Raw genomic sequence first — 26,940 nt, 5'->3', positions numbered from 1 at the left:
ACCCAGCTGGACTTTTAAAATTACTCACTAGAAATAATATAAAGTATATTTGCGGGACGTTCCGGTGTGGAATATACTCTCAATATCGCCCTGGTGTAACTACTATTCGGAATTGAAACGGTGCTTCAAACGGCTTTGGACGTGTTTTTGGGATGTTGTATTTCGGGAGCATCTTATTTTTTTAGCTTAAACATAAATACTAGGGTATTGTAAATTATTCGCAGTCTAACACTTAACAGTCCTACTTTTTTAAAGTAGATTTTGGCATTTGCATACATCTTCCCTCTCACCCCGTGACTTCAATTTGTTGAATTGCTCCGTCCAGGGCTTTTTAGGTCCATGGGAATCCTAGTGAAATGAGGCGAGGCGGTGCCGATCCGATGCCAAGCTGGTATGTATGCGATAAACTTAAAACGTAGAAATTCAAGTCGAACAGTTTTATTTGTGTTACTATGACAACACCGATTTTTTTAAATTATGGTGTGTTCAGATGTGAGGTTATGTTTAGCTCCCGAATTTGAATAGTATAGTCCTAGAATGTGCCGGAATTTTTCCGTTAATACTTCCTTCTTTGTTCATCTGCTATACATGTTCATGTACTCTTTCTTGATCTTGTTCGTGTACTCTTTCTTGATCTTGTTCGTAACGCCTACACTTGATACTAATCTTGCAATCATTTCGAATTTCCGCGTTGTTGTGCTGTATTGTGAAACTGCGTGTACGAGTAGCATACTTAAGTTTGTATGTCTTGGAGTAAGCCTTATACCTACACACATATCGTACGTCTGGTGATTTCTCTTGCTTCGTATAATTATGGTGGTTTGGTTCCAATAAGGGCATTTCAGAAAAAAAGTATCCCCTGTTTTAAGTATCACGAAGAAATTATAATTAAAACTTGTGACTAATGGATTATCTATCAATTATTTATGAAGTTAGAAGCGTATACATTGGTTAATATGACATTATACATATGTATGTAGATACTTAATATAATAAATATAATCATTGAAGACAATATTAGCGACTCTTAAACAAACATATTAAAAAGAAAAATCATAAAAAGATTCTGTAGCTGTAGTAATTGAACGCAGGATCTCAGCCTTACCGGGGCTTTGTTCTACCACTGAGCTAATTCGACCCTAACTCCCTCGGCCATATTTAACTATATCATACTTCGACTAAGAACTACTACTAACATCATCTGCATTTTCTTAATTTAATTGTGATTGGCTGCTCTCTTTATATATGGGGTGCAGCAAAACATATAACGCAGATTTGAAGGGCCGGTACATCCCGTGTAGTGGCTGTAGGATCTGGGAGGGGTCTCATTGTGTCGAGAGGGTCGTGCCGTTTTCAGTCGTTACCATGGTTTGATTCGGACAAAACCGGGGCTTCGGGCCCTATAGCTTCACGAGAGACCTCTCCACTTCCCAAAAGAGACTCGTGTGATGTGCGATATCAACATTTTGGGGTGATTGGACCTTATTTTTTTGAGGAGAATGGACGAACCGTGACTGTCAACGCTCAACGTTATTTTTCCACGTTGGAATTTTTTTTTGAAACTCAATTGTAAGAACTGACGGAGAAAACAGATCTGGTTTCAACAGGACGGAGCTACGGCCCATACTGCTCGAGTTTCAATGACGCAACTGCGACAGATGTTCCCTGCGCGCCTCGTCTCTCTGAGAGGTGGCGCGCGCTCTAAGCCGGTTTGAGCATTTGCAACTTCTTCCTGTAGGTTTACATGAATCCTTGAATTCTCACACCTTTGAAGAATTCAAGGATCAAATTCTGGAGGAAATCGCCGCAATACCCGTCGAGATGTGCCAAAATGCGGCCGAAAACTACTTTTAGAAATCGCCTTTATCAATGTATCGCTGCAGGCGGCCATCATCTTTTTGATGTAATTTTCAGGATTTGATGCATAAAACAACATGACGTATCGAATGAAATATAATAAATCCCATTTATGTAAGTTCTGCCGTTATTTTAATAGCTCTTCCAAACTGCACTGTCTGCACCCTGTATGATTGCTAGATTCTTCCCGAACTAAATGCAATTTAGATAATGTCTTAGAAAAATATCATTTTTTGTAATGTGTTAAATCTTTCGCCTTTTCTACAAGATTGGATGAGTATTTTTTATTTTATTTTTGGAATAACCTAATGAGTAAAACCTTAAATTGTAATATTTAATCATTGAACACAATATTAGCGACTCTCAAAAGAAAATATTAAACAAAAAAATCAGAAAAAAGATTCGGTCGCGTATAGGAATTGGTGAGGTCAATTAGCGACCTAATGTTTTTCAGATTTTTCGTTTTGTCACAAATTTTCGTTTCAAGTTGCTAATATTGTTTTCAATGGTTGAAAATATTTCTACTATTGAACTTATGGATGCCTGTTTTCGATTGTACCACACTTTCAAAAGAAAAATCAACATAAGTATTTAATAATCAATAAAAAACGTTTAGTTTTTTTATGTAGAAGTCAAGTGACTAAAGTTAGTACTATTATTGCGACTCTGCCAAAACTTGACCTCGGTTCGTCTCAAATATTTACTAATTGTTTGTTTTATCGCATAAACCTGTCAATTTTAGTGTGTGGGGTTCAATAACTCTAGCACAACACTGACATCTTTGCTCAAATTCCGGCACTGGTTACACAGTAATTGGTAATTACTTTGCTATGTTGTAATCCCATACATTACCGACCTATAATACACGCTCGCGCTCGTAAAGGTTAAGTAAACTAAGTGAAAGTATACTATCACTTTTACTTTAAAAATGCCTCGGAGTTGAAGATATTGGTGAAAGACCGCCATTCAGAATTGAAATGTTCCATGAAATGGATAATGCTTTGTGTAGTGACTATATCTGAATATCCAAGTCTTTTTCCATATCATTTCACCTCTCCGTCTCGTCCCCTTATCTGTAGTTCCACCGGTTCTGGGCAGATGGGTTTATATAGCCGGTTTATCAGTTTATTTTAAAGTCAGCTTGGTTGGAATGTCGAGCTTAGCGCGGCCTGGAACTTAATCCGTTTATAGGTCGTAATATCAGCAATATTATTATAGAGGACTGTGGTTCCTTTTTTTACTGAAACCAAATTACTGTATACGAGAGTGTTATATTTATGCTCTTTACTGGGGATGGAGGATAAAATTCCTCACTTCAATCAGTATGGTGCAATACGCGAGGATAGTGATTTTAAATAGTATTTGTTTTGCTGGAGTCAACGCACTATTCATGAAATAATTACGAATAAACCGCTATAAAGAAACTTCAATGACGTTGAAAAATCTTTCTTATAGTACCTTACCAGACTATTTGTCTATTTTATATTGATTATCAATTAATAACTTCAACATACCTCATCGCTCGATAATGTAATAGTTTATACTGATAAAAGACTAGGGAAGAGATCTGGCTATTCAGATCTGGTCACTAAACACGGCCAAAGCCATTTCAAGCATCGTTTCAATACTGAAAATCGCGTTGTCAAAAAATATATTTATACGAATGTTTAAACTGGTTTTATTGTTTGTACATAACATTGAATACCTACCCACACTATAACAACAACCAAAAGGCGTTTTCAATGAAATAGCAACCTTTATACTCCTTTGAGAGACTCTTCTGATTTTGTCCTCTATACAAGTCGACTGGTTGAATCACTTACAGCGCAACGAATTCGCCGCAGATTCAACAACATATAAAGTCGTATTATTCAATATTAGCTCACTTAAAAGTCACAAGCCGCCACTTTTTCCACGGTCCAAAAACTTGAGAGGAGAAGATAGTTGAAGGTTTTTGGATATTGAGTGAATGGCTTTACCTAGCTGTTCTGTCTTCTTGCAGACGGAACGCGCGGCGCTAACATAGGGGTAGGACGCCCCGGCGCCAGTGCTGGGAGCGTCGCAGTTGGTCAGGCTGTACCCGTGGGCGCCTCTGGGCACCGTGGAGTTGAAGGGGTCCCCGCAGCGCGGATCCAGGTCGGAGGCACACGTCCAGCACTGAACGGCCCAAGCTGCAAACAAACAAAAAGCAGCACGTTTAGTTACATGATCTGCGATAAAGACGAATTTGATCTGTGATGAAGATAAATATGATTCGATCAGTGATGAAGGGATGGGTTGTTTCAGTTCTGTGGAAGTTCTACGCAGGTTCTGTTATTATTTCAGTTCTGTGAAGCAACTGGCTCATAATAATATAATAACTGAACTTGAATAGGACTTTTACAGAGTTTGAAATTTGATGAATTGTTCAAATTATGTGAAACAACCCGTCCTTATATATTCTGTTAGGAACATGATTAATGAATATGTTATGTGATGAAGACGAATGTGATCTGCGATAAAGACGAATATGATCTATGATGAAGACGAATATCATCTCAGAAGCAGATGAATACGGATTTCAAAGCATTTTGGTAGAAAGCAATCATTGTGGTTTGACATTGCGTATGATAAAATAATACATTCTTTGTATGAAGGCTACAATTTTCGATTAAATTAGTGTTCCGTTCAGAGTGCTTGCTTAACTTTGTAAAGTGTTTGAGAATGGATTAACATGAATTAATTAATTACACAATTTCCTTACATTATTGCTTTTGTAATTATTTTTAATGTAAAAAAGGCTACGTTACTTCCACGTGTGTTAAAACCACTTTCAATATGTGACTAGAAAAAATGGGAACCTAAGTAAATATTAACTAAGCTGTGTAATGTTTGATTGTAAATAATTACTATTGATATTGACGAACTCAATAATGTTACAAAGAGAGCACGCAAGGCAAAAGACACACCTAAGGCAAATAATTATTTTGTAATAGCGTTTGCAAAAATAGCTGTCATCTGTGAGGATTTCCGGAAATCTTTTTTTGACATTTTTAACTCTGGAAATCAGTTGTTAAATGTCATTTGCATAATAAACCTTCTCATAGCAGCGAAGTGTTTTTGGATTGTTTTTCAATATCTATCAGTATCCGAATCTTGAATGGTCACTTGTTCAACCATGACCCAAGCAACATCTTGCCATTTCAACACAGACCACCTTTACCCTTAGAATTGCCAGCTTGGTATTGGGGAGAAATTACTGTTCAAAGAATTTTTTTATAGAAAGAAATGTTTTTCCTTTAAGAAAAGTAGCCTAAGAAACTTGACAGTTCTTCATATATCTCTATGCAAAAAATCACATCAATCGGTTTCACTGTTGCGTCGTGAAAGAAGGATAAACAAACAAACACACTTTCGAATTTATAATATTAATTAGGATTGGACCCGATGAAAACCCCATTGAGAATCATATGTAAAAAAAGGTGTCCAAAGATATTTTACGAATTCATTATACGCGGTGTCCGGACACTCGTAGTACGAGTGGGAAACTGGTGATTCTACATCACTATTGGAGTCGATTTGTGGCATAACTTTTTTTATTCGTTCTTTCGCTTTCAAGTAAATCGAGTATTTTAGGTCAAATTTGAAAAAAAATTCGGTCGCTGTAGGTTAACATTTGCTGGTTAATGTCTTTTAAAATGTGAAGAAGCACAGAACCGGCACCACAAGTGCTTTAATCCTTACGTTGCCGAAAAAAAAAATTAAAAATTGAAATACTCAAATCGAAGAAATGGGTTCTCTATGTGGTGAGAATTTTTCCAGTTAAGACATCGTTTATAATAAGTGTTTGCTTATTATATATATTTTTTAAATATAATAAATTCATTGTTACCGAAATAGGATGACGATTATAACAAATAATTTTGTAAACACTAACATATTTTCACTTTTTTAAAAATAATTGCATTTTGTCGCATATGAACTTATACGTAAGCTTATATGGTAAAATATGGTAAAAAAAATTATAGGTACCTAACTGTAATGACCGTTTTATGAATTTATAACATTAGTCGATAGTTATTAATCGAGTTGGCGGAATAATGGTCAAGAGATTGTAATTAACACAACGTATTTAACCGACGGTATTGGAAACCGTTCACACATAGACTTGTTATTATTGTCTCACGAAATTAACATAAAATATGGCAAGTAAGAAGCGCTATTAGGTATCCAGTAAATTCTTAATTCAAACATTGTTCATGTTTGACAAAGATAGACATTCAAAGAATATGTGTGTATGAACTAATAAAATGATAGCACTGGGCGGCGTTTATGTATTAAAAGTTGTGTCGAATACTGCATTTTATATCATGCGTCTGAGATGATAAGATTACGCTTACTCGCTTACACTAAGACTAATACGGAATACTGTATGAGACGACCTAATGCTAGTAGGTTGTCCTTCTTATACTTGTGTGTTGCTACATTTGCTATTTCATTTGTTCTAACGACGCCGAAAATTTTCGTGAAACAATAGAATTAATTTTATTTTTAATAAATAATTGTCTGTGTTTACTAATGAAATGTTATCCTCGGTTTTTTCTAGAATATGCCGTGTAATGAAACAACACATTCTCATCACACACGAGGGCATTTTGGAACTTTTTATGCAATTTAGGTAGCACACGACCTTACGCAACGCGTGATAGTCTAGTACTAAAACTACGAAATCGAAAGAACGACAATTAGCGTTTCTTTTGCTTGCCTCTTTGAGATCTCTAAAACGCGTCTACATGATTGTATTGTAACGTCATTGGTTCACACTTTTATCAGACCTTTCTTCTCGCTCTCTCGTGTTGTCTCTTTCATATAAGACGTCAGTCCACTATCATTAGAACAACTACTAGTAATAAGAAAATAATAGAGAAATAACATTGATTGATTATTAATAAAACCCCTATGATAACGTGAGTAATCCCATTGCTCATATTAAATAGGTAATAGTCTCGTCAATCGATTAAAAGTTAAATCAATGTTGGATTAGATCAATTGAATAATAATGTATTATTTCATGCGACACGCAACCTCTTATTTTTTAGGGCAGGAGGGTTAATAGTAAATTGTGAGAACACTCAATTGAAATTAAAATTTAAAACGGTCACTGGTCACTAGCTCTTCTAACAATACGGGCCTCGCATGATTCACGAATTACCATTATATTTATCGTATTATTATATGATGGACCTATGCACAGTCATAGGTTGACATAATTGCTGTCTACGGTAATCTATATAATTTAAATGTTAATTATTTTTAATGATAAACTAATGTTTTAAGAGGCAAGGTTTTTTATGCACAGCACAAAGGATAATATATTATTTTTAAGCAAAAATTATTTGACTTTTTTTTCAATTAATATTGGTGTTTCAGGCTACTAATTATTGCTAAACAATAACATAAAAACGTAAATGTTCGTTTTTTTAAAATCATTGATAAAAAGTTCTTCACCGATTGCTTTGAGATTGTGAAACAACTTTGCATTCGAATACGTGTGTGTTGGAAACGAAAAACAGAGCCATTTGTCGGACGTAAAAGCAACACGCGCTAATGTTTATATATCTGCGCAGACAGACTGAGCCACAGCGACGCGTGGCGGGTTCCAACCAAAAAAGTAGAGGAACCACAGACATAGGAATTAATAGACGAGAAGATAATGGCGAGGGGTAAAATCAACTGTTGAAGAACGAAGGGAGTGAAGCTGACTGTGATTCGTCAATAAATCAATCTGACAGTAAATAGGCATCTCGCATTATAATATCACCATTTACTTCTTAAAAGTAAAATCTGCTTTTGAATGAATAGACATTTTTACATGGGAGCGCAAATTACTCGCCACGTTATGAACAAATTTGCGAAGTCCAAATTCGGCAAAAAAATTCGGTTCATTTTCAGAGTCGAATATTTCGTTTAAGTATTTAGTTAAGACACTTTTATAAATGTTCATAATTTACTTCCCAGCGACCAACCAGCTTTGTGTTTCGCGTCCAGACGTTTCTCGATGTGATAGTAACGACTGATTCATATTATACGATGTGAATATGCTTAAAATAAAGTAAAATAATCCTTATATATGGAATGTAATACGACAATTGGGTTTATTCTCTTTTTCACATCTATTTTTACAAGTTTTCATAGTACAAGTCAACATTTTGCCGTGTTATTTCGTAAAATGAACCGATGATGCCTCGACCATAGTTCGCACAAGAATGATGACGTCACGTTTTCAAATTTCACTTGAGGCCATACGCGAGCACAGCCGGCTCCAATGGAACCGGTCAGGTCTTAGGGCAGGTCTACAAATATTCATATGTCTATGAGAGGAACGATATCGCTTAAAATTTCAAAGTTTGTTCTAATTTATTTGGAAAGTTAAGAGAGTGGTTTGAATGGTAGAAAAAGTCGGGGATGCTCGAGGGATACTTAACACAATATGTCTGATACTTAACACAATATGTCTGATACTTAACACAATATGTCTGCACCGGACTGAGAGACAGTTGATGTAATGTAGTTAATTGCGTGTTTGTGGCGGCGTGGGCTTGATTTGTATACAAAAATCTACAGTTTTATTCTAAGATTGATGAAATTTTGCACACTTGACCTACAAGAGAAGTTTTGAAAAACTCTGTGTAAAGTTCGAGCAACACAGGGAAGTTCAGCTAGTTCATAATATCAGATAAAGAGTTGTCATAGAATATTGTGCAATGAACGACAAGCTGCCGATAAAAAAAGATATCCCGTCAGTTGAAACAAGATCGTGAAACCAACAAATATTCTATAATCCCGGGATTAAGACAAGTGCAGCACTGGGATTACGGTGCCAACAAAATTCCCGGAATGCCTGTTCTCGAGATCACGGGATTGAAAGATCTATTACTCACAATCTGATATGATTAATACGCTTGTGTATCTGTTATTATTTAGCTACGGATATATTTGCGAAACAAAATGCGAACCGAGTCTGGAATTATATGAACTAAGCGTTCCTTTCCCATAATTCGAGTTTCAGTTCACAAATGTATACACAAGTACCCATCCTGAATATTACTCTAAGATAATTCACCAAATCTCTACCAGAAGTACCACACTAGAGTATACAAACTGGAACCAATCCACCACAAATTGGCGCAGTCGGGATCACCACACTATCTGAAAATGTTGATGGAGGGAGAGCATAACGCTTTGGACCATTTTGATATTATTGTTATATCATTTTAAAGGATTTAATAATACAGAATTCCATAACTACACGCAATCCTTATGTATTAGTTTTGTTTATCATATTCTTATTTCTCTATGAATTTGTGTTGGAATTGGAAATTAATGTTTTGTATTACGCACAACCATGCTGAAAACCTTGCTATTTTATTAATATAATTTTGCATAAACCATTTAGGAGTGCGCAGTGAAATCATGTTAACATTTCGGTCTTGGAGATATGGTCAGTTAACTTTTATTTGTTAACTTTTCCGTTTATTTGGTAAGTAGTCCGTGGAGAGATATTAAAAAGAAACGCGCTGAACCGTTAAACTATGCAAGAAACGAACGTTAAACCATAATTATTGTAAATTATCTTTTATTGGTACATGAACAGTTTCGAATGACTAGGCATTAGCTTTTTGTTACAGAAAACAAGTCATCACTTTTATACCAAACGTAGCTAAACTAACTAATTGCGGTCAGACAGAGAGGTAGGCAGAGAGGACGGACCGCCAAACAACTCGGTCTTAGCACACACATCTTGCCTCATTCACATCCATACATCGTCTCATACATACTCCTCCATTATTCTGACTCTTGACATGGCCCGACTCAGGTATCTGATTTACTTGATGGTACCATATCTTCCTTGGGCTTCCCTAATTTTTTTTTTCATAAACTTTTTTCTGTGCTCATTAGCTCTAGATTCCCAAAACACATAAGCGTCCCTTACTTAATCTTACTCATCACACTTACATCAGCATTGCACTCTTTGCGTATCTCCATAGACATAACTAACTATTCGAATACTAAACTATCAATTAAATTCATCAAATCTGTTTCTTTGTCCAACTAAACGTTGAGCTTTGACCATGTATTTTGCAAAACTTTTCAGTCTGAAATTCAACGGTTAACGTAACTGTATATTTGCGATGGAGCAATGGATTTTTAAATATTTTTACTCATTAATACATTATTTATAACAGTGTGGGAACTATTAACGATTTTTTAAAACTCTTTGATAATAAACAGAAGAAAAAGATCTGTTTAATTAATTATTAGTGGGAGGGTAATGGGAGACGAATTAGAGAAAGGTTAAACATTGGTTGAATGCAAAATTAATGCGTTGTAAACATGTTGTAATCAGATAATTAGATGACATAAACATGCAAAAAAAAACAGGAAAACAAACAATGGAAATGGATTCTTCAAACACGCAATGATATTTTAATGTTTTTAATTGTCTTTTTTTTAAACAATGACGGTTCGCTTGTAAATATTATGATCGTGTAAAAAAAAACTTAACTTGCTTAAATTGAAACATTCTCGAAATAAGTCTTGGTTATGAGTATGGTTACATATATTATATCGGTAAACAAAAATTCCCGGATTACGTAAAACCTGACCGCAGAAAAGTTCCTTGTGAAATGATGGACCTAGTTCTCCGCAGCACGTGGAATTTAGTAAATACCTCTTTACAGTGTATTACGTGAAACATTACTCCCATGGTAACTCATCACTGAAATACATTTAGTAATAATAACATAATTGCATATAGACAAGCAGAAGGTAATTTGCAGGTGATGTCAGTTGGGGCTAACGCGTCTAAGGGGAAATTGCGTATATTCAAGCTACGTAGTTTGATAGCTAAACTAATTGTAAAAATGATTCAACTGCGTAGTAAAAAATACATTTTCCCTTCACTAGATGAAACTTAAACTCCATTGATAAATATTATGATTTACTATAAACCTTCGCATTCAGAATTTTAGTTAAAAATCTAAAAAAATATACGTTTTATTGTATAATATAATATGGTTATTCGAACAGTGAATAAATCGATTTTGAGAAACGACTGATCAAACCACCAGACGTCATTCTGCTCTGTTTGTTGGAGATATTGACTACGATTGAGACGTCATCTGAATCAATATCGTATGCTTTTAAGATTTCAAAGCAGGTTCGTTTTCACGATCCATACTTTGTTTCTTACTAATAAATAACTAATTTAAAAAATACTGGCGTTTAAGCCAGAACAGTTGAATTGAACTTTTGAAATGTGAATACCTCAAAAGAGTCCCTATGGGTCCCGATAATTTCATGAAAACACACTTTTGTTAAGTTACTCTTTAAAATGTTAAGAAGAATTATTTATTTGCACCAGTAAATACGCAATATGAATATGAATAAATAGCTTTGTATGTATACAAATTCAAATCTTTCAAGAAAGGTATACAAATACAATATTGTATCGATGATTCAAACCTATATTGCATTTGTATGCCTTTCTTAAAAGATTTGAATTTTTATACATACAAAGCTATTTATTTATATTCATATTGTATATGTACGGGTGCAAATAAATAATTAATCTTAATATTTTAAAGCACAACTAAACAAATGTTTATTTTTTATAAAATGCTAATGTTAATGAAATGAACGCCTGCTGCGAATGCGCATATTATAAGTACGTTACGTTTAACCTAAATAATACAATCAAAACAGTGAAACGTAGCATTTTAAATCACCTAAAAAATATTACCTCCATTAGTTGTCAAAAAAAATTCAATGCTATTATTTCTATTGCGTAATATGGTGTTGACAACGGAAGCGAAACAAGTCAGTTTTTCACAATACCAGCCACTAATCATCCCACCTTAAAAAAATCGGTGTATAAGTAGTTATGATTATATTGTATATAGTTAGTGAACGGTCGTTATCTACAAGGTTTTCCAATAAGAGGTGTTATTTTGATATTCAATCGTAAAAGTTCAATGATTTCGTTGCTTGTGTGGCACGCAGCGCCGTGTTGTTGAAAGTAAACGTTGTCCAGATCAATACCATTCAATTCCGGCCATAAAAAATCATTAATCATCTCTCGATAACGCAATCCATTCACCGTAACTGTTGCTCCAGCCTCATTTTCGAAAAAAATGGTCCAATGACTCCGCCAGACCATAAACCGCACCAAACAGTCACACGTCGAGGATAGAGAGGCTTTTCAACGGTAAATCTTGGGTTTTCCGAGCCCCAGATGCGACAATTTTGCTTGTTGACGAAGCCACCGAGGTGGAAATGGGCCTCATCACTCAAGATCATTTGCATTTGATTCACTCAAGTGAATTTTAATAATTTTAATGCGTTATTGAAGCGTGTATCGTTCCATTTTTATTAATGGCGTAGTTTTTACTTGTCAAATGTCAAAAAATGACAGCTTCAAAAGTAACATCTACCGAAATAGCGGGCTATTCAAAATAACACCTCTTATTGGAAAACCCTGTATATAATTATTTTACCATTAATATTAATTTTTTAAAGTTTATGTAAGGTTGCCGAATCTCCACCTACATAATTTAATTTTATCCCCACACCGGAGGCCTTGAGGAAAATAATTTCCCTCAGGACCTATGTCATCTTTGGGGATGCCTTGTGGAGGATCTTTTTTAAAGAGAGGAAGTTCTGGGAATGTTAATGGTATGAGGATTGGGTAGGAATCTGGGCATTTATACATCTCCCACTGCGACGCAATGCGATGTGTCGAGAGACAAGTTGGAGAGGTTAAAGGGTCTCCCCAAACCAGCCTCTCCCGATCTGGCACTCCACCCATCTGGTGGGCAGGCGCAACCCGAACACAACTCACCCGATGAACCCGGGTTAAAGTTACCAAAAGTAGCGAAAGACTTGAGGTGTTGGTTTTACAATAAATAGTTATGGGGACAGCGGTACCCAAACCTCCCAAATTATCGAAATAGTAGTTTTCTTGTAGTACTTAAGTTGAAACCAAGTGCTACTTTATTTAACTCAACACAATGACAATTCAACGCACATTTAAAAAGTGATATAAGTCAATAAAAGAGAAAAACAACTAACCTGTAAACCAAACCTGCGTAACCTTTTTAACTTAGTTTTTGTTTCATCACTTTTCACGAATTTATATCCACCTTTTAAAGGTGTGTTGAATTGTCATTGTGGCGAGTTATTATATAGAAAAGAATAAAAAACTTCGTGGAGACGCAATTGCAAATATTTTGATCGCCGAATGACTAAAAACATGGCGTCTTACTCTTTTGACCTACTATGTCAAGTTATACCTACGTTGAATTAAAAAAAATAATAATGTGGGCGTTGAAAGCGTGACCGACCGTTGCGTGAAATTGGTGTTTTCTAAACGTGGCCCTTCGAATACTGAACAATGACAAGACCTCGTCCCACTGTGCAGCAGCTGTGCGCATTGTTGTACCTATTGAGAATAAAAAATGAAATATAACACACTCACATTGCACAAATGCATATTATCGAATATATACTATGAAACTGTCCTAAACGACATTTCCCCACTCACATTGCATAAATGCACATTATCGGATATCTACTATAAAACTGTCCTGAACGACAATTTCCCCACTCACATGGTATAAATGCATATAATCGGATATCTACTATAAAACTGTCCTGAACGACAATTTCCCCACTCACATGGTATAAATGCATATTATCGGATATCTATAAAACTGTCCTGGACGACAATTTTCCCACTCACATGGAAAAAATGCATATTATCGGATATCTACTATAAAACTGTCCTCAACGACATTTCCCCACACTCACTTTGCATAAATCCATATTATCGGATATCTACTATAAAACTGTCCTCTAGTCATTTCCCCACTCACATTGCATAAATGGATATTATCGGATATCTACTATAAAACTGTCCTGAACGACAATTTCCCCACTCACATGGTATAAATGCATATAATCGGATATCTACTATAAAACTGTCCTGAACGACAATTTCCCCACTCACATGGTATAAATGCATATTATCGGATATCTATAAAACTGTCCTGGACGACAATTTTCCCACTCACATGGAAAAAATGCATATTATCGGATATCTACTATAAAACTGTCCTCAACGACATTTCCCCACACTCACTTTGCATAAATCCATATTATCGGATATCTACTATAAAACTGTCCTCTAGTCATTTCCCCACTCACATTGCATAAATGGATATTATCGGATATCTACTATAAAACTGTCCTCTACGTCATTTCCCCACTCACATTGCATAAATGGATATTATCGGATATCTACTCTCTCATCTGGAATAGACTTCCATCAGCTCTTACTAATCTCCAGAATTTGGCTGAATTTAAACGAGCTTTAAAAACAAAATTATTTAAAAAATCTTACCATTTATAAATTTTAACTTCTTTTCGATATTTTATAATAAGCCATATTCTAAAACTTCCGGTAATTGTTTGGTTTCGGTTGTCTCCTTATTGTACCTTTTTAAAGTGTCTGCTCAGAAAATTCTCATTTCTGAGCACAAACTGCCTCCTGTTTTATGTTATGTTTTAGTTTTAATATTCGTGTTTTGTCCTGTTCTACTGTTATTGTTATTCTAAATTTTGTCATCACTTTGTATAAACAGTGGGATGAGGAATAATTTTAAGAACCATTAATACTGAATTACCATTTTTTTTTTAAAGTTTGTTATACGAGTAGTTAAGCGCACTTGAAGTGAAATGACACTAAACTGCGCTATATAAATTCCATGTTATTATTATTATTATTATAAAACTGACATCTACGTCATTTCCCCACTCACATTGCATAAATGGATATTAACGGATATCTACTATAAAACTGTCCTCAACGACATTTCTCCACATTCACATTGCATAAATCCATAATATCGGATATCTACCATAAAACTGTCCGGTACGTTATTTTTTCGTTATTCGATTCTGGGTTCAGTTGTACCAATCTTTCCGAATAAGTAACACCAGAAATCAACGTTAGATGATTTTGGCTGTTTAAACACACACATTTTTTTCTAAAAAAACTAATATAGTGAATAAGTATGTCCAAAAAACACTAAAGTAAATTTCATTTACATTTTTCTCTCCAAATAATCTCAGAAATCACTAGTTAGTAAGTCAAATACGTCCCTTAACACCCTGCATATTATGTTTTAGTAGAAAACAATTATTTTGTCTTTAATAAATTTGTGGTTTAAAACAGAGTGTTTGTCCTAATAAAACTTTTATAATTTTCGAAAATCTTTCTTGAAGAAAATATAATTTCGTTTGTCTGTCTGAGGCCTAAATTGAGCGACAACATTTTTTTTTTAAATCGGTATATATAGAACAGGATGGGGGAAAAGTAATTACCCGATGTTCTTTTGCTGTGATTTTTTTTTAATGATAAACTTTGGTACTGCTTGTTATTCTTGCTTATAAATACAAGATTCATATCTTGTAGATTTGTATTCTGCGTTTGTTTACTTCACAAATGTAAAATTCGAATTGACATTTGGCGCCATTTGCAAAAGTTATAGCGTTTTCCAATAGGGTGATTACATTTGCCCCACCCTGTAGATAATTCTTCTATGGATTATCATATCTAAATAATATTATAATAAATCTAAATAAATATGGCAATCCATTCAAATTATTCGTAATCCGGTTAAAAACGGGTTGCAGGACATTAATGAATGAATTGACAGGTATCCTGATAAACTTTTAGTAAAATACCAACGTTTTATCACGATGGTGTTCATAAAAATCCTAACATTTTCGCATTTCGTTATTATATATTATTAAGACAAACGCAGGTGCACGTACACGTGCTCCGATATTATTTCGAATTTACTAAGTTTATCAGATGGCGGCCTGTAGCACCGTTTTTAACCAGATAGCCAATAATTAAAAAAGATTTTTTGATAAATCATTGTTTAAAAACAATGGATATTTTCCAGATGTACAAGTCCGTCAGGGTTGCAGGCAATTATTGTAAATCTGCTGAAATAATACCTGCCTAGGTAACACGCAATATGCTCACCGACTGGAATATATTATTATTAAGTGTATTTGTGTTACGGCATTATTGGTGATGTCTCCTCTCCCACCTATCCCCCCCCTCTTCCTCCCCCTTCACTTGCCCATCTCCTCGGCATAACTGAGCCGAGCGGAGGCAGGCACCGTGACGCTCACAATGGCCTGAAGATTGTGTGAACATCACGTTTTAGAAAACGAACGTTTGATCGATTTAACTGTACTTTTTTAGTTGTTGAGTTGTGCCTATTATTATACGAACGAGTATTGCTGGTGGTTGCAACATAATGATTAGATTGAAAAAATCAATGGCCCGTTTCCCAAAGATATTAGCAAAAGCAGCGTGTAACCGTGTACGCCTAACCTAACCTAACTGTGTACGCCTCCGTAGTGCATGTGATTCATTCAAAATATGATGGAGGATCAGATCAGTCAGATTCGAAACGTTGCTTAAAATGGCTTTAGCCGTGTTTAGTGAATAGATCTTTAAAATCAGGTTCTTTCCTACCTTCATCTATAACGCCATTTACTTTCATTCCCCATACACTCCAGTTTCACAACATACCTCAAATGGGGATGCCATAGTCTTACAGGCTCTGGTTAGCAGGGAGCTGTTGGGACTCTTGTGCTAAATTAGCCAAAAAGTATACCTATAACTAAAGATTTTTTGAGAAAGACAAACATTCCCAGTTTACAAACAACCGGACTAGATTTGAGAAAATTTAGATCATAATATAGGCTCAAATATAATATTATAGGCTCAAATATAATATTAAAGGCTATTACGATATAGGCTCAAATATAGTCCGGTTTATAAAAAACCGGACTATATTTGAGAAAGACTAACATTCCCGGTTTACAAACAACCGGACTATATTTGAGTAAGACAAACATTCCCGGTTTATAAAAAACAGGATTATATTTGAGTAAGACAAACATTCCCGGTTTACAAACAACCGGACTATATTTGAGAAAGACTAACATTCCCGGTTTACAAATAACCTGACTATATTTGAGAAAGACAAACATTCCAGACTATATTTGAAAAAAAAAAACTCCTACTATCATCATTATAAGCTGCAGATGTTGCTTGTGCAATGGTGGAGGAGAAGAGGAATTGAACCCACGACGTCTTACTGGAAACCAGATGCATTTATCACTTAAGCTACTAACCGGTCAAGATGATTCAAGATTTGTGGTCTGGTTTGAAGTTTCCACTGAACAAACCAAAACATATATTTTAGTAGATATGTACCGAAGTTTTAACTATATATGTAAACTATATATTAAAAGGTTATATACTGTATAATTTTTTTGTCGATTTTTATCGCTCTTACGTAATATCGTATAATTTTATATTAACAACTAGGAATATATTTTTTTATCGCTTTTGCAAAGGATTGGTTGTACAACTGGTTTTGCAAAATAAAATAAATTCACACATAAATTAGTAACTATCTATTTGGCTCTTTGGATTTGTTTACCAAAGATGTGGAGATGTGCAAAAATGGCTAAAGCTATTTCAAACAACGTTTTGATTCTGAATGGCGATCTTTCTTCACGATGATATAGAGATATTCTACCTCTGTAGAGATTTATTTTAAACGATATTCAGTAGATAATTTTGTAATGCATAACAAACACGAAACAAAGAAAAGTGGTTTCTACAAGAAGCTTTGAAATAATAATTATCAAAGGTAATTTGTATATTAATGATCTTCCAATGTAATTAATTGGCGTTGTATGTAATTATAAATATATTATGGCGTTGTTGTAACAGACACAATAATGCGTTAATAATAGAAGTTAATTTAAGGCAGAATATTTAATAAATAGTACAAAAAATTTAAACAATTTGAAACAGTACCTACCAATGCAATTTTACGGCAGAACAACCATGAACTACTAAAATTTCAACTACCTTTTTGGGTTAAATAGCAGTTTTTTTTAACGACAATAAACATAGTTTTTTTAAACTTCAACAGACGCGTCAAACCGCAATCAATAAAATCATACTTTTATCATATCTGTTTTCGCAGACAAAATGTTCATAATTTAGCAACTAGGTTAATTGCACGATTTTTTAGAGTTGGCCACTAAGCAATATTGGTAATAAAATTAGTGAGAAAAACCTACAACGAAGACCTTGATAACTTACCACATAAGTTGCAACCAAAGTTAAATTGATTCAGTTATTGATGTCTTGGATTCTTAAAATCAAGGTTTACATTTGGAGAACAGGACACCGAATATAGTTTCATACTTGGTAGGTAACTTGACCACACCCAATATATACAAGATTGCACTTTTTCAGGGTACATAGTCCTTATTTCTGAGAGAAAAAACTATTATTATTATATTATTAAATGGTGTATGGGATCGCTGCTTTAATGCGCCACAAAGTAGCAGGGATATGTCAGCGTTGCCGGAAATCGGAAAACACTCTCGTCCAGGCCGTCGCCCAGTGGCAGTACAAGTGTAACTAAGTTGACCAATTCAGTTTACTTTTCCTGTATTCAATACATTATGTAATTCATTTCTATGGCAGAGTATTGCACTCACCGTTCTGTTCAGCTGAATTAAACAAACATAATTATTATCACATCCTTATTGACACCTGATGACAGTGATGTATGTCGTCGATAATGTTATTCAAAGTTTCTTTTTCAGATTTACTGTACAATGACCAATGTAATTTTTGGAGAAATTATTATTAAGTTAATTTTCTAAAACAAGTAAAATACCGTCGGCATAGTGACATTTCAATAAACGATAACGAGAATCGAACTGATAACGTTTTTGAATTCACTCATTGTTCTCTCCAGAATTAGGCACAAGAATGGAGGCAATAAAATGGATCCGCAGTCAATGGTAAGTAATAACTTGATCTAGATGAACTTGGCACTTAACCCCAAGTTAAGCTGATTAATTTAGAATTAGACGGTGGAGGCTGGTGACTGTAGCGACAGACTCAACATTGTATTGGACATATCCAACAGTACCTATATTGAACATACCCAAGAGTAAGTACAGTATATTGCACATACTCAACAGTGTACGAGTGGTGACTAATGAATGACGAGAATGGTTCGATGTTTTAGTATGTCAATAGTCAATATTATTGAGTGTGAACATTCATCACCAATAAGCATAAATCAATATTTTTTGTCCTTTACCACAAGGTATATAATACATTGTTCTGCTACAAGTGTTCTGTTGTCTACGCAAATCGTACTCGTGTAAATAAAGATTGAATTTACACATAACACGAAACACGTTTTAAGATATGAATTCTGATTAGTATATGTATGTTGTACGCGTGAATATAGATAATTGATAGTAACACATTTCAGAAGGATGTTTGTTATTGGTATTATGGAACTGTCAGATCGTTAAATATGCATTCATATACAGGTACAACGGGTTCAAGTTGGGTTATTTAAAGAGATTCTTGCTTGTGTAGTGGTGTATTGTATCGTTGGACGACTGCGGGGTAAGATGGACAGCGGGCGGGTATTACAAAAAATTTCGAACCAATTTGAACCACTTCTTCATTCGTGTGGTGGGAGGGTCAGAAAGAAACATCTAGGACAGTAAGTCAGTATAGGGCCTCAGACGTCGGCCGCCCTGTAGACCTTATCAATCCCGCCGGGTAATAAATGGAGTCGGCTTTCGTTGACCACATGTTTGGTGATCAGCACCGCATCGCATTCACACATCGCCGACTATTTAAAGCCCCACCTATATATCATGTGGGCACAGCGGCTGTGAGAGATTCTATCATGGTGATGGCCGTCCAGAGTTTATGAGGCAGTTAGAATCCAGACTGTCTTTCAGTGAGGTCGTGTACGAGGATAGGTATTTCTTACGTCGACCGATTGCCCTTCAAGTTTTCGGGACTCCTTTTGAATGAAGACTTCCATTTGAAATAAACAAGACACAAAAGTGTGTTCTCTAGACATTTTTAATTTCGAAAAAAGTTATTTACCGTTTTTATTTGTACCTACAGAAGTTAGTGCACTTTACCTCAGTACACCTGTACAGCACTATACTGGCCTTGCAGGTCTGGCTTTGTTGACACAACATTACCACATAATTACAATCATAATAGTAGGTCATTCCATTGTTGAGTTTTCATCTTTAGATCGTCCTCTTCTTTCTCACATTTCTTGTATGAAAACTAAAAGTCAGAAGATAATAGAGCGATGACGTCACGTACGACCTCTCTTTGTGCTACTTTATTATTTATTAATAGAATTAATTTCCATAAAAAAATCTAGAAGCTTTGATTACCTTAACAGTCTCTGAAACGACCTAATTATTGTATTTTATTTTGCAATATTGATGATTATTATTATTATTCATCACGCAAATGCAGTCATTTCATTCCTTTGGTATTATTCAACTTAGGATATTTTTACCTCTGACAAGTGTATTAGTCAGTGGACATTGAACGTTATTTTTTAAGTATGTCAACGATTCTGTTTAGGTTTTTGTGTTGCGAAAATTGCGGCTGGTATTTTCAATGGTTCCATGATAACTCAACACAGTGACAATTCAACACACTTTTAAAAAGTGATATAAAGTCATTAGAAACGATGAAATTTTTTTTTAAACCTAACCTAACCTAACCTAAAGTTTTTGTTTCATCACTTTCCATGACTTTATATAACTTTTTAAAGATGTGATGAATTATCATTGTGATGATTTATCCGGTTCCCATTTTCAATAGGTGCCAACTTTTTATGTTGGCTTGAGAGATATTTAAGTTCGTCAAGTTGCTATCAGGCTGGTTTATTGACAACCCTATACGACTAATGCATTTATAAGTATACTGAAAAACCAACAATTTTTGGTAATGTATTTTTTTAAATTCATCATTTTGTTTGGAAAAAAGATTGAAAGAAGAAATATCAGTTCAGAACAAAATTTAGAGTTTTACGTGATGTTGAAAATTGTACAATGTTTCGGATATAATTTCATTACAATTTGGGAGGCGGGTACGGGTACACAACTGCCATATATCACCCCAAGTGGTTTGCTACGTTTAGAGACTTAGCAGGGGTGCCTGGGTTTATGGGGTGAGGTTTGTCTAGGTCTTGGCGGTAGATGCGTTTGCCCACCTACTGCATGGCGGGTCGGATCGGGAGAGACTGGTTGAGACCTTTTGACCTCTCTAGCTCATTTATTATTCAATCCCATCAATCATTTTTATCTCATTTAATATTTGTATAGTCCTGATGAAGGTATTAACAGAAACTAGTCGGTTATAATATAATATATTTGTACAAAAATAAAGTACTTTTTTAATTAAAATTATAATGTCCGCCCACAAAGTGTTTCCTTTCTGTGATAATCATTAAAAAAAGAAGTATAATATAAATGTGTGTAAACAAAACTGACGAAATGCAATTTTATTAGACATTTATTACTTTGTTACACTGTTAATTTTGTAATTTTATTTCACTAAGTCGAGAAATTTATTTATGAGATTACGGCTATTAACAGTGTTCGATTTGTTTTAATTAGATGTTTTATTATTATAGTATCCTATTAATTCAACTTTAATAGTTAAATATCAATTATTGCAATGTGACGAAATTGTTTGGGTTGACACACTTTTAGAAATTCACATCAAAGCATTTGTCAAATACGTAGATAATTTCATGCCAAATGTGATATATCAACAAAATAGAAAGTATTCTATATGAAAAATATTCGCCCGCCGCTGTGATTATCCATTCGGATTTTAAATGGCTAATTATGCCCATTGTTCCACGGGTCGGTAAGCAATCGACATAAACCGAATGCTGCAAGACCCTGCACAGATAGAGATTTTATGTCAAATTTGACAGTCGTAATGTAGTCCTTAACCGAGTGTGAGTACTGCAAGTAACAGGGAGATCGGAAATTAAATTACGTTTGATTTGATTTGTGCCCACAGTAATAAGTTAATAATGTTTTTTTTAGAAATATGTGATTAACCTACATGTAACGACTTTTTATTTAATATCAACTACATACATTTTTAGAAGTTGTTCGGGGGTAAAGCGCACTAATTTAGAAAGATTTAAGTGAGTTTTATGGCAAAAATAATTTAAAAAATCTCTTATGAAAAATATTTCGCAAGTTAAAAAAAATCAATGGAATTTCGAAAATATTTATTTATCTTTTTTACTTCTACCATAATGTATAATCACCTCCCGAAGTAAGTGCACTTTTCCCCCGGACACCTGTATTTTATAGAATCACCTCCCGAAGTAGGTGCACTTTACCCCCGGACACCCTGTATTATGTAGAATCATCCCTTAAAGTAAGTGCACTTTACCCCCGGGCACCCTGTTTTATGTAGAATCAACCCCCCAAAGTAAGTGCACTTTACCCCCGGACACCCTGTATTATGTAGAATCATCCCCCAAAGTAAGTGCACTTTACCCCCGGACACCCTGTATTATGTAGAATCAACCCCCCAAAGTAAGTGCACTTTACCCCCGGACACCCTGTATTATGTAGAATCATCCCCCAAAGTAAGTGCACTTTACCCCCGGACACCCTGTATTATGTAGAATCAACCCCCCAAAGTAAGTGCACTTTACCCCCGGACAACCTGTATTAAGATGTAAACTTAACGAATTATAAATAATTTATTTATTTAATATAATTTGTACAAAATATTGATTCAACATATATCTGAGTCTGATTATAAAAGGAAAGTGGAACATGAATATAATACAAGGTTTACAAAGAATGAAGGAATGCTTGTTCCAAAATATAATAATAAATACGGACGGCGAACCCTAGAATTTAACGTGCCAAAAATGCTTGACATGTTACCCATTAATATAAAAAATTGCGATTCTACAAATAGATTGAGATATATGCTGAAACAATGGTTACTAAATAGAGATAGTTTATATTAATTTAGGTGTGTTAATTGTATAGTTATAGTAATAATATTATGTGTGTATGTATGTAATTGATCATTAACATCCTGTTGACAAACTGCTTTATTGCAGTTTAACGGGATTGTAGCTTGAAAACCAATTAAAAAAAACTAAAAAAAAATTCTGTTAAGATCATATAATCATAAAACGATATTTTTTATGAAATGTACTTAAATAAAGATACATCTCTAATCATCGAAAATACTTTTAAAGACTTTGTAAGATTTGAATAATTTTGTAAGATGTTAAAATAATCGTTAGATCATTAAAATTTGTACTACAGGTATATTACAATATTTATGCTCGGGTATATTCCCGATAAAAATATTTCACTTGTACATTTTAAAATTTTATGCTCTTTAAAAATTAATATTATTTTTGAAGATAATATATTTTCATTTGCTGAGCCAACACTAATTTTACATGAAATTCCCTAGATAGAAAAAAAATCGCAAAGTATGCTTCTAAAATTATTAAAACACATTTTGTTATTTAAAATGTTATAAGTATGTATGAAAAAATTCACAGCATTCCTTTAAGCCCCCGCTTACCCACAATTTCTCTCGTTTTATAACAAGTTTCTCGTTAAATCTTTAAGTTTTTAAGTTTAAGAAAACAGTTATTTTTGAAGATAATATCTATCATTTCTTATGCTGAAACGTTAATTATATGAAATTGCCGCGATAGAAAAAACGCAAAGTAAGCGCCGAAAATTATTCAAAACACGTTTTGTTCTGTTATTTAATATGTTATAGGCATGAAAAAATCATTGTGTATCTTTAAATACAACTAAAGCATTTGTCAAGAGATTTTAGCTCTATTTCAAATTAGTCGTGTTTTATTAAATTGTCACCATTTTCGCTTAATTATTAACGTTTTTAATATTAGCGCGCTCCCTCAGATTTTTGCTCTATTTTAAATAAAATACTTAACCAAATTTTTTCATACATGCGTGTTTACACATCTCCCTTTCGAACCATCTTCTTCTTCTTTTTGAACGCTTACTATGGAGCCTTAAGGATAACAACAAAAACCCATCATAGGTACTATTCGGTTACTAGTACTTTATCAAAACTCAAAGATTAAACTATAATATTGTAATTTCTTTGAGTTCATTGGTCGTGTAACAGTTCAGTAAACCGAAGGGAATGGGTACTAACCGATAACATATTTGATTGAACACGGGATAGTAACCTGATTATGGCAAACATTATATGAAAATCTACTTATTATTATTTACCTATTTACGACATGTACGACAGGCACACACTACTTTTGATTGACGATCGGAATAATAATGTGTATGGAGTAATCGGATCGGATAATTGGAATGGATCGTTACTATAATGTGTATGGAATAATGTTTTAATATCCCAATTTTGATAGTATTTACACCCTGAAGGAAAGGCGTTTTTCTAATATTTATTTTATTTTTATGCACACACATTAGCAAAAAAGCAACGGCTAGCAAAATTGTGCGTGATTATAGTTATTACCTGCCTTGAGAGAAATAAGTATTGGTCATTTATTAAAATCCAGCATAAAACGAGAATACATCGTAACACGTGCTCATGCACCTGCATTTGCCCTGAAAATATATAATGACGATTGAACAAAACTCGAAAATATAGTGATTTTTATGAAAACGTGTCCAGTGCATTCCATTTTTACAAACAAAAAGTTTAACAGGAAACCTATCAATTCATTCCTTAAGGGGAAGCTACAAGCCAAAAATATGTATATTATTGGGATACCTTATATTGCAGGTAATAGGCATTAAAATCGCTTGACAAAAGGAGTCTAGAAACGTTCGATTTCAAGCACAAAACTGGTTCTTATTTATTTTGTAAATAATTTTATAAGAAAGCATGATGAAGTGAAACTGTCACAGATAATCTTAGCTATAATACTGCATTTTTGTAAAGTTGTTTGCTTTACGCGTTCATATATTTCTAATATATATATATATATATTAGAAATATATGAATAATATATATATATATATATATATATATATATATATATATATATCCCGCTACATTTGTTGCGTCCGACCCCTAAAAACTCCATAGCATTGCAGCGTCCACCGACTTACAGCGTCCGATATACGGACGCTGCAATGTTTTGACCTCAAAATTGGCCAGAACGATGCTTACCCCATGTAGAATCGTATGGCAAAAATTTTTGTGGAAGCAAAAAATGTCTCAGAATGTCTGGAAACGAATATTGAACGTTTGACATTTTGCCGACAGGTTCGCTACACGATGTATATATCGAGCAGTGTATGTTTTTATTCATTTCTACGATCTTGCCGCGTCCACGAAGTAATATAATTTTCGATACATAACGACGATCATGCTGCGTCTACGCATTACATCGTTAGTATTGCGTCCTCAAGACCGATTACGAGTAGATATTATTTTATATACATAACGACGGTCGTGCTGCGTCCACGCATTACGTCGATAGTACTGCGTCCCCGTAGCCGCTCATGAGAATATACTATTTTTAACTCATAATGACAATCATGATGCTTCCATGCATCACGTCGATAGTATTGCGTCCCAGTGAACGATCACGAGTAGATATTATTTTGAATATACAACGACGGTCATGCTGCGTCTACGCATTACGTCGATAGTACTGCGTCCTCGTGGCCATTCGGAGTACATTGTTAAATATTATTTGAGCGTTTGGTTGAGTAAATCATCAGATTTGGCAACATTTGGTTAATTTACAACGATGCCGCTTGATACTCAGAACTAAGAATCGTCTTGCGTGGTTTTTAATGCATAACGACGATTTTGCTGCGTCCACGCATTACTTCGATAGTACTGCGTCCCCATGGCCATTCACGAGTACATTTTTATAAATTATTTGAGCGTTTGGTTGAGTAAATCATCAGATTTGGCAACGTTGGGTTAATTTACAACGATGCCGCTTGACACTAAGAACTAAGAAGCATCCTGCGTAGTTTTTAATGCATAACGACGATCGTGATGCGTTTACGCATTACGTTGGTAGTATTGCGTCCGTTGTTGTTTTTTTTAAAAGAAAAAGCGTTTTTTTTGGGAGCGAAACCCGGTCGGCACAAAGTATAAAAAATAAAAGTGGTGTTTACAAAGTTATTGTTTTATTTTAAATTAAATATTGTTGTCAATTAAACAAACAATTTATAAGTTCCCGAATATTATCTGAATATAAAATAAATCTTATAGAATAAAATAAAACCTCAAGATATGAATTGAAATCTAGCAAGAATATCGTAACACAAATTGTGAGGATTATTATTAATATATTCATAGAATTATAACTATATATTTTATCACACCTTCATAAATGCAATGAAAACTTTAACTTAAATGAAATCAACAAAAAATCAAAATATAGAAGAATACGTATGTGAAACATACAGCGAATGCACTAAAATCTAGAACAATATAGTAAATCTACTAACAATCTTGCACTTAAACATAAGGAGTATAATTTGAAACATGGACGAACTTCTGGTATACCTATGTATTTAACATTATGTCCACAGCCAGATTTTTTAATACTATCCGAGGCACACTCGCATGCAATACATAAAAATATACCAAGTATTCCAAACTACAAACAATATGTCACAAATTATCACAAAAATAAAAGTAGTGGAATTGTAGTCTATGCTAAAGAAAAATTTACTGATATCAATGTTAACGAAATACCAATATGTAACGCAAACTGTTTGTCAATTAATAAATCTAAATAATTAGCCAATTAATATAATCGCATGTATCGAATACATAGCTCGTTATACCCTTATAATCCAGTAGGTACCCAAGCGATTCCTTCAGAAACTTGATCAGGGTGCTTAGGCTGTGAACATCTTGGAATAATTATCGATAATAACATCAAATGGAAAAGTCAAATAAACTCCACAGTAGACAGAATGAGAAAACTCATCTTTATGTTTTTTAGACTTAGAAATACTGTATCATTAAAAATACTTAAAGGTATTTATTTTGCACTTGCACATTCTACAGTACTACAATATGAAATCGTGGTTTGCGGG

The 26,940-nt window shown here is 34.2% G+C and overlaps 1 protein-coding gene across 1 annotated transcript in view; it reads right to left on the bottom strand.

Moving 5' to 3' along the window:
• Positions 1 to 26,940, bottom strand: part of LOC149426498 (UPAR/Ly6 domain-containing protein crok-like) — a 76,425-nt gene that overhangs the window by 7,127 nt on the left and 42,358 nt on the right. Inside the window, exon 2 of the mRNA XM_089631457.1 lies at positions 3,837 to 4,028. Within this exon, the coding sequence (XP_089487583.1) occupies positions 3,837 to 4,028 (192 nt within the window). The remainder of the gene's footprint in view (positions 1 to 3,836; positions 4,029 to 26,940) is intronic.

The sequence above is a fragment of the Hesperophylax consimilis genome, chromosome 1 (genome assembly GCF_061612785.1).
Source record: "Hesperophylax consimilis isolate HC1 chromosome 1, BYU_Hcon_1.0, whole genome shotgun sequence".
NCBI lineage: Eukaryota > Metazoa > Arthropoda > Insecta > Trichoptera > Limnephilidae > Hesperophylax > Hesperophylax consimilis.
Note: the sequence above shows the minus strand (reverse complement) of the source record. Positions and strands in the feature narration are given on the sequence as shown.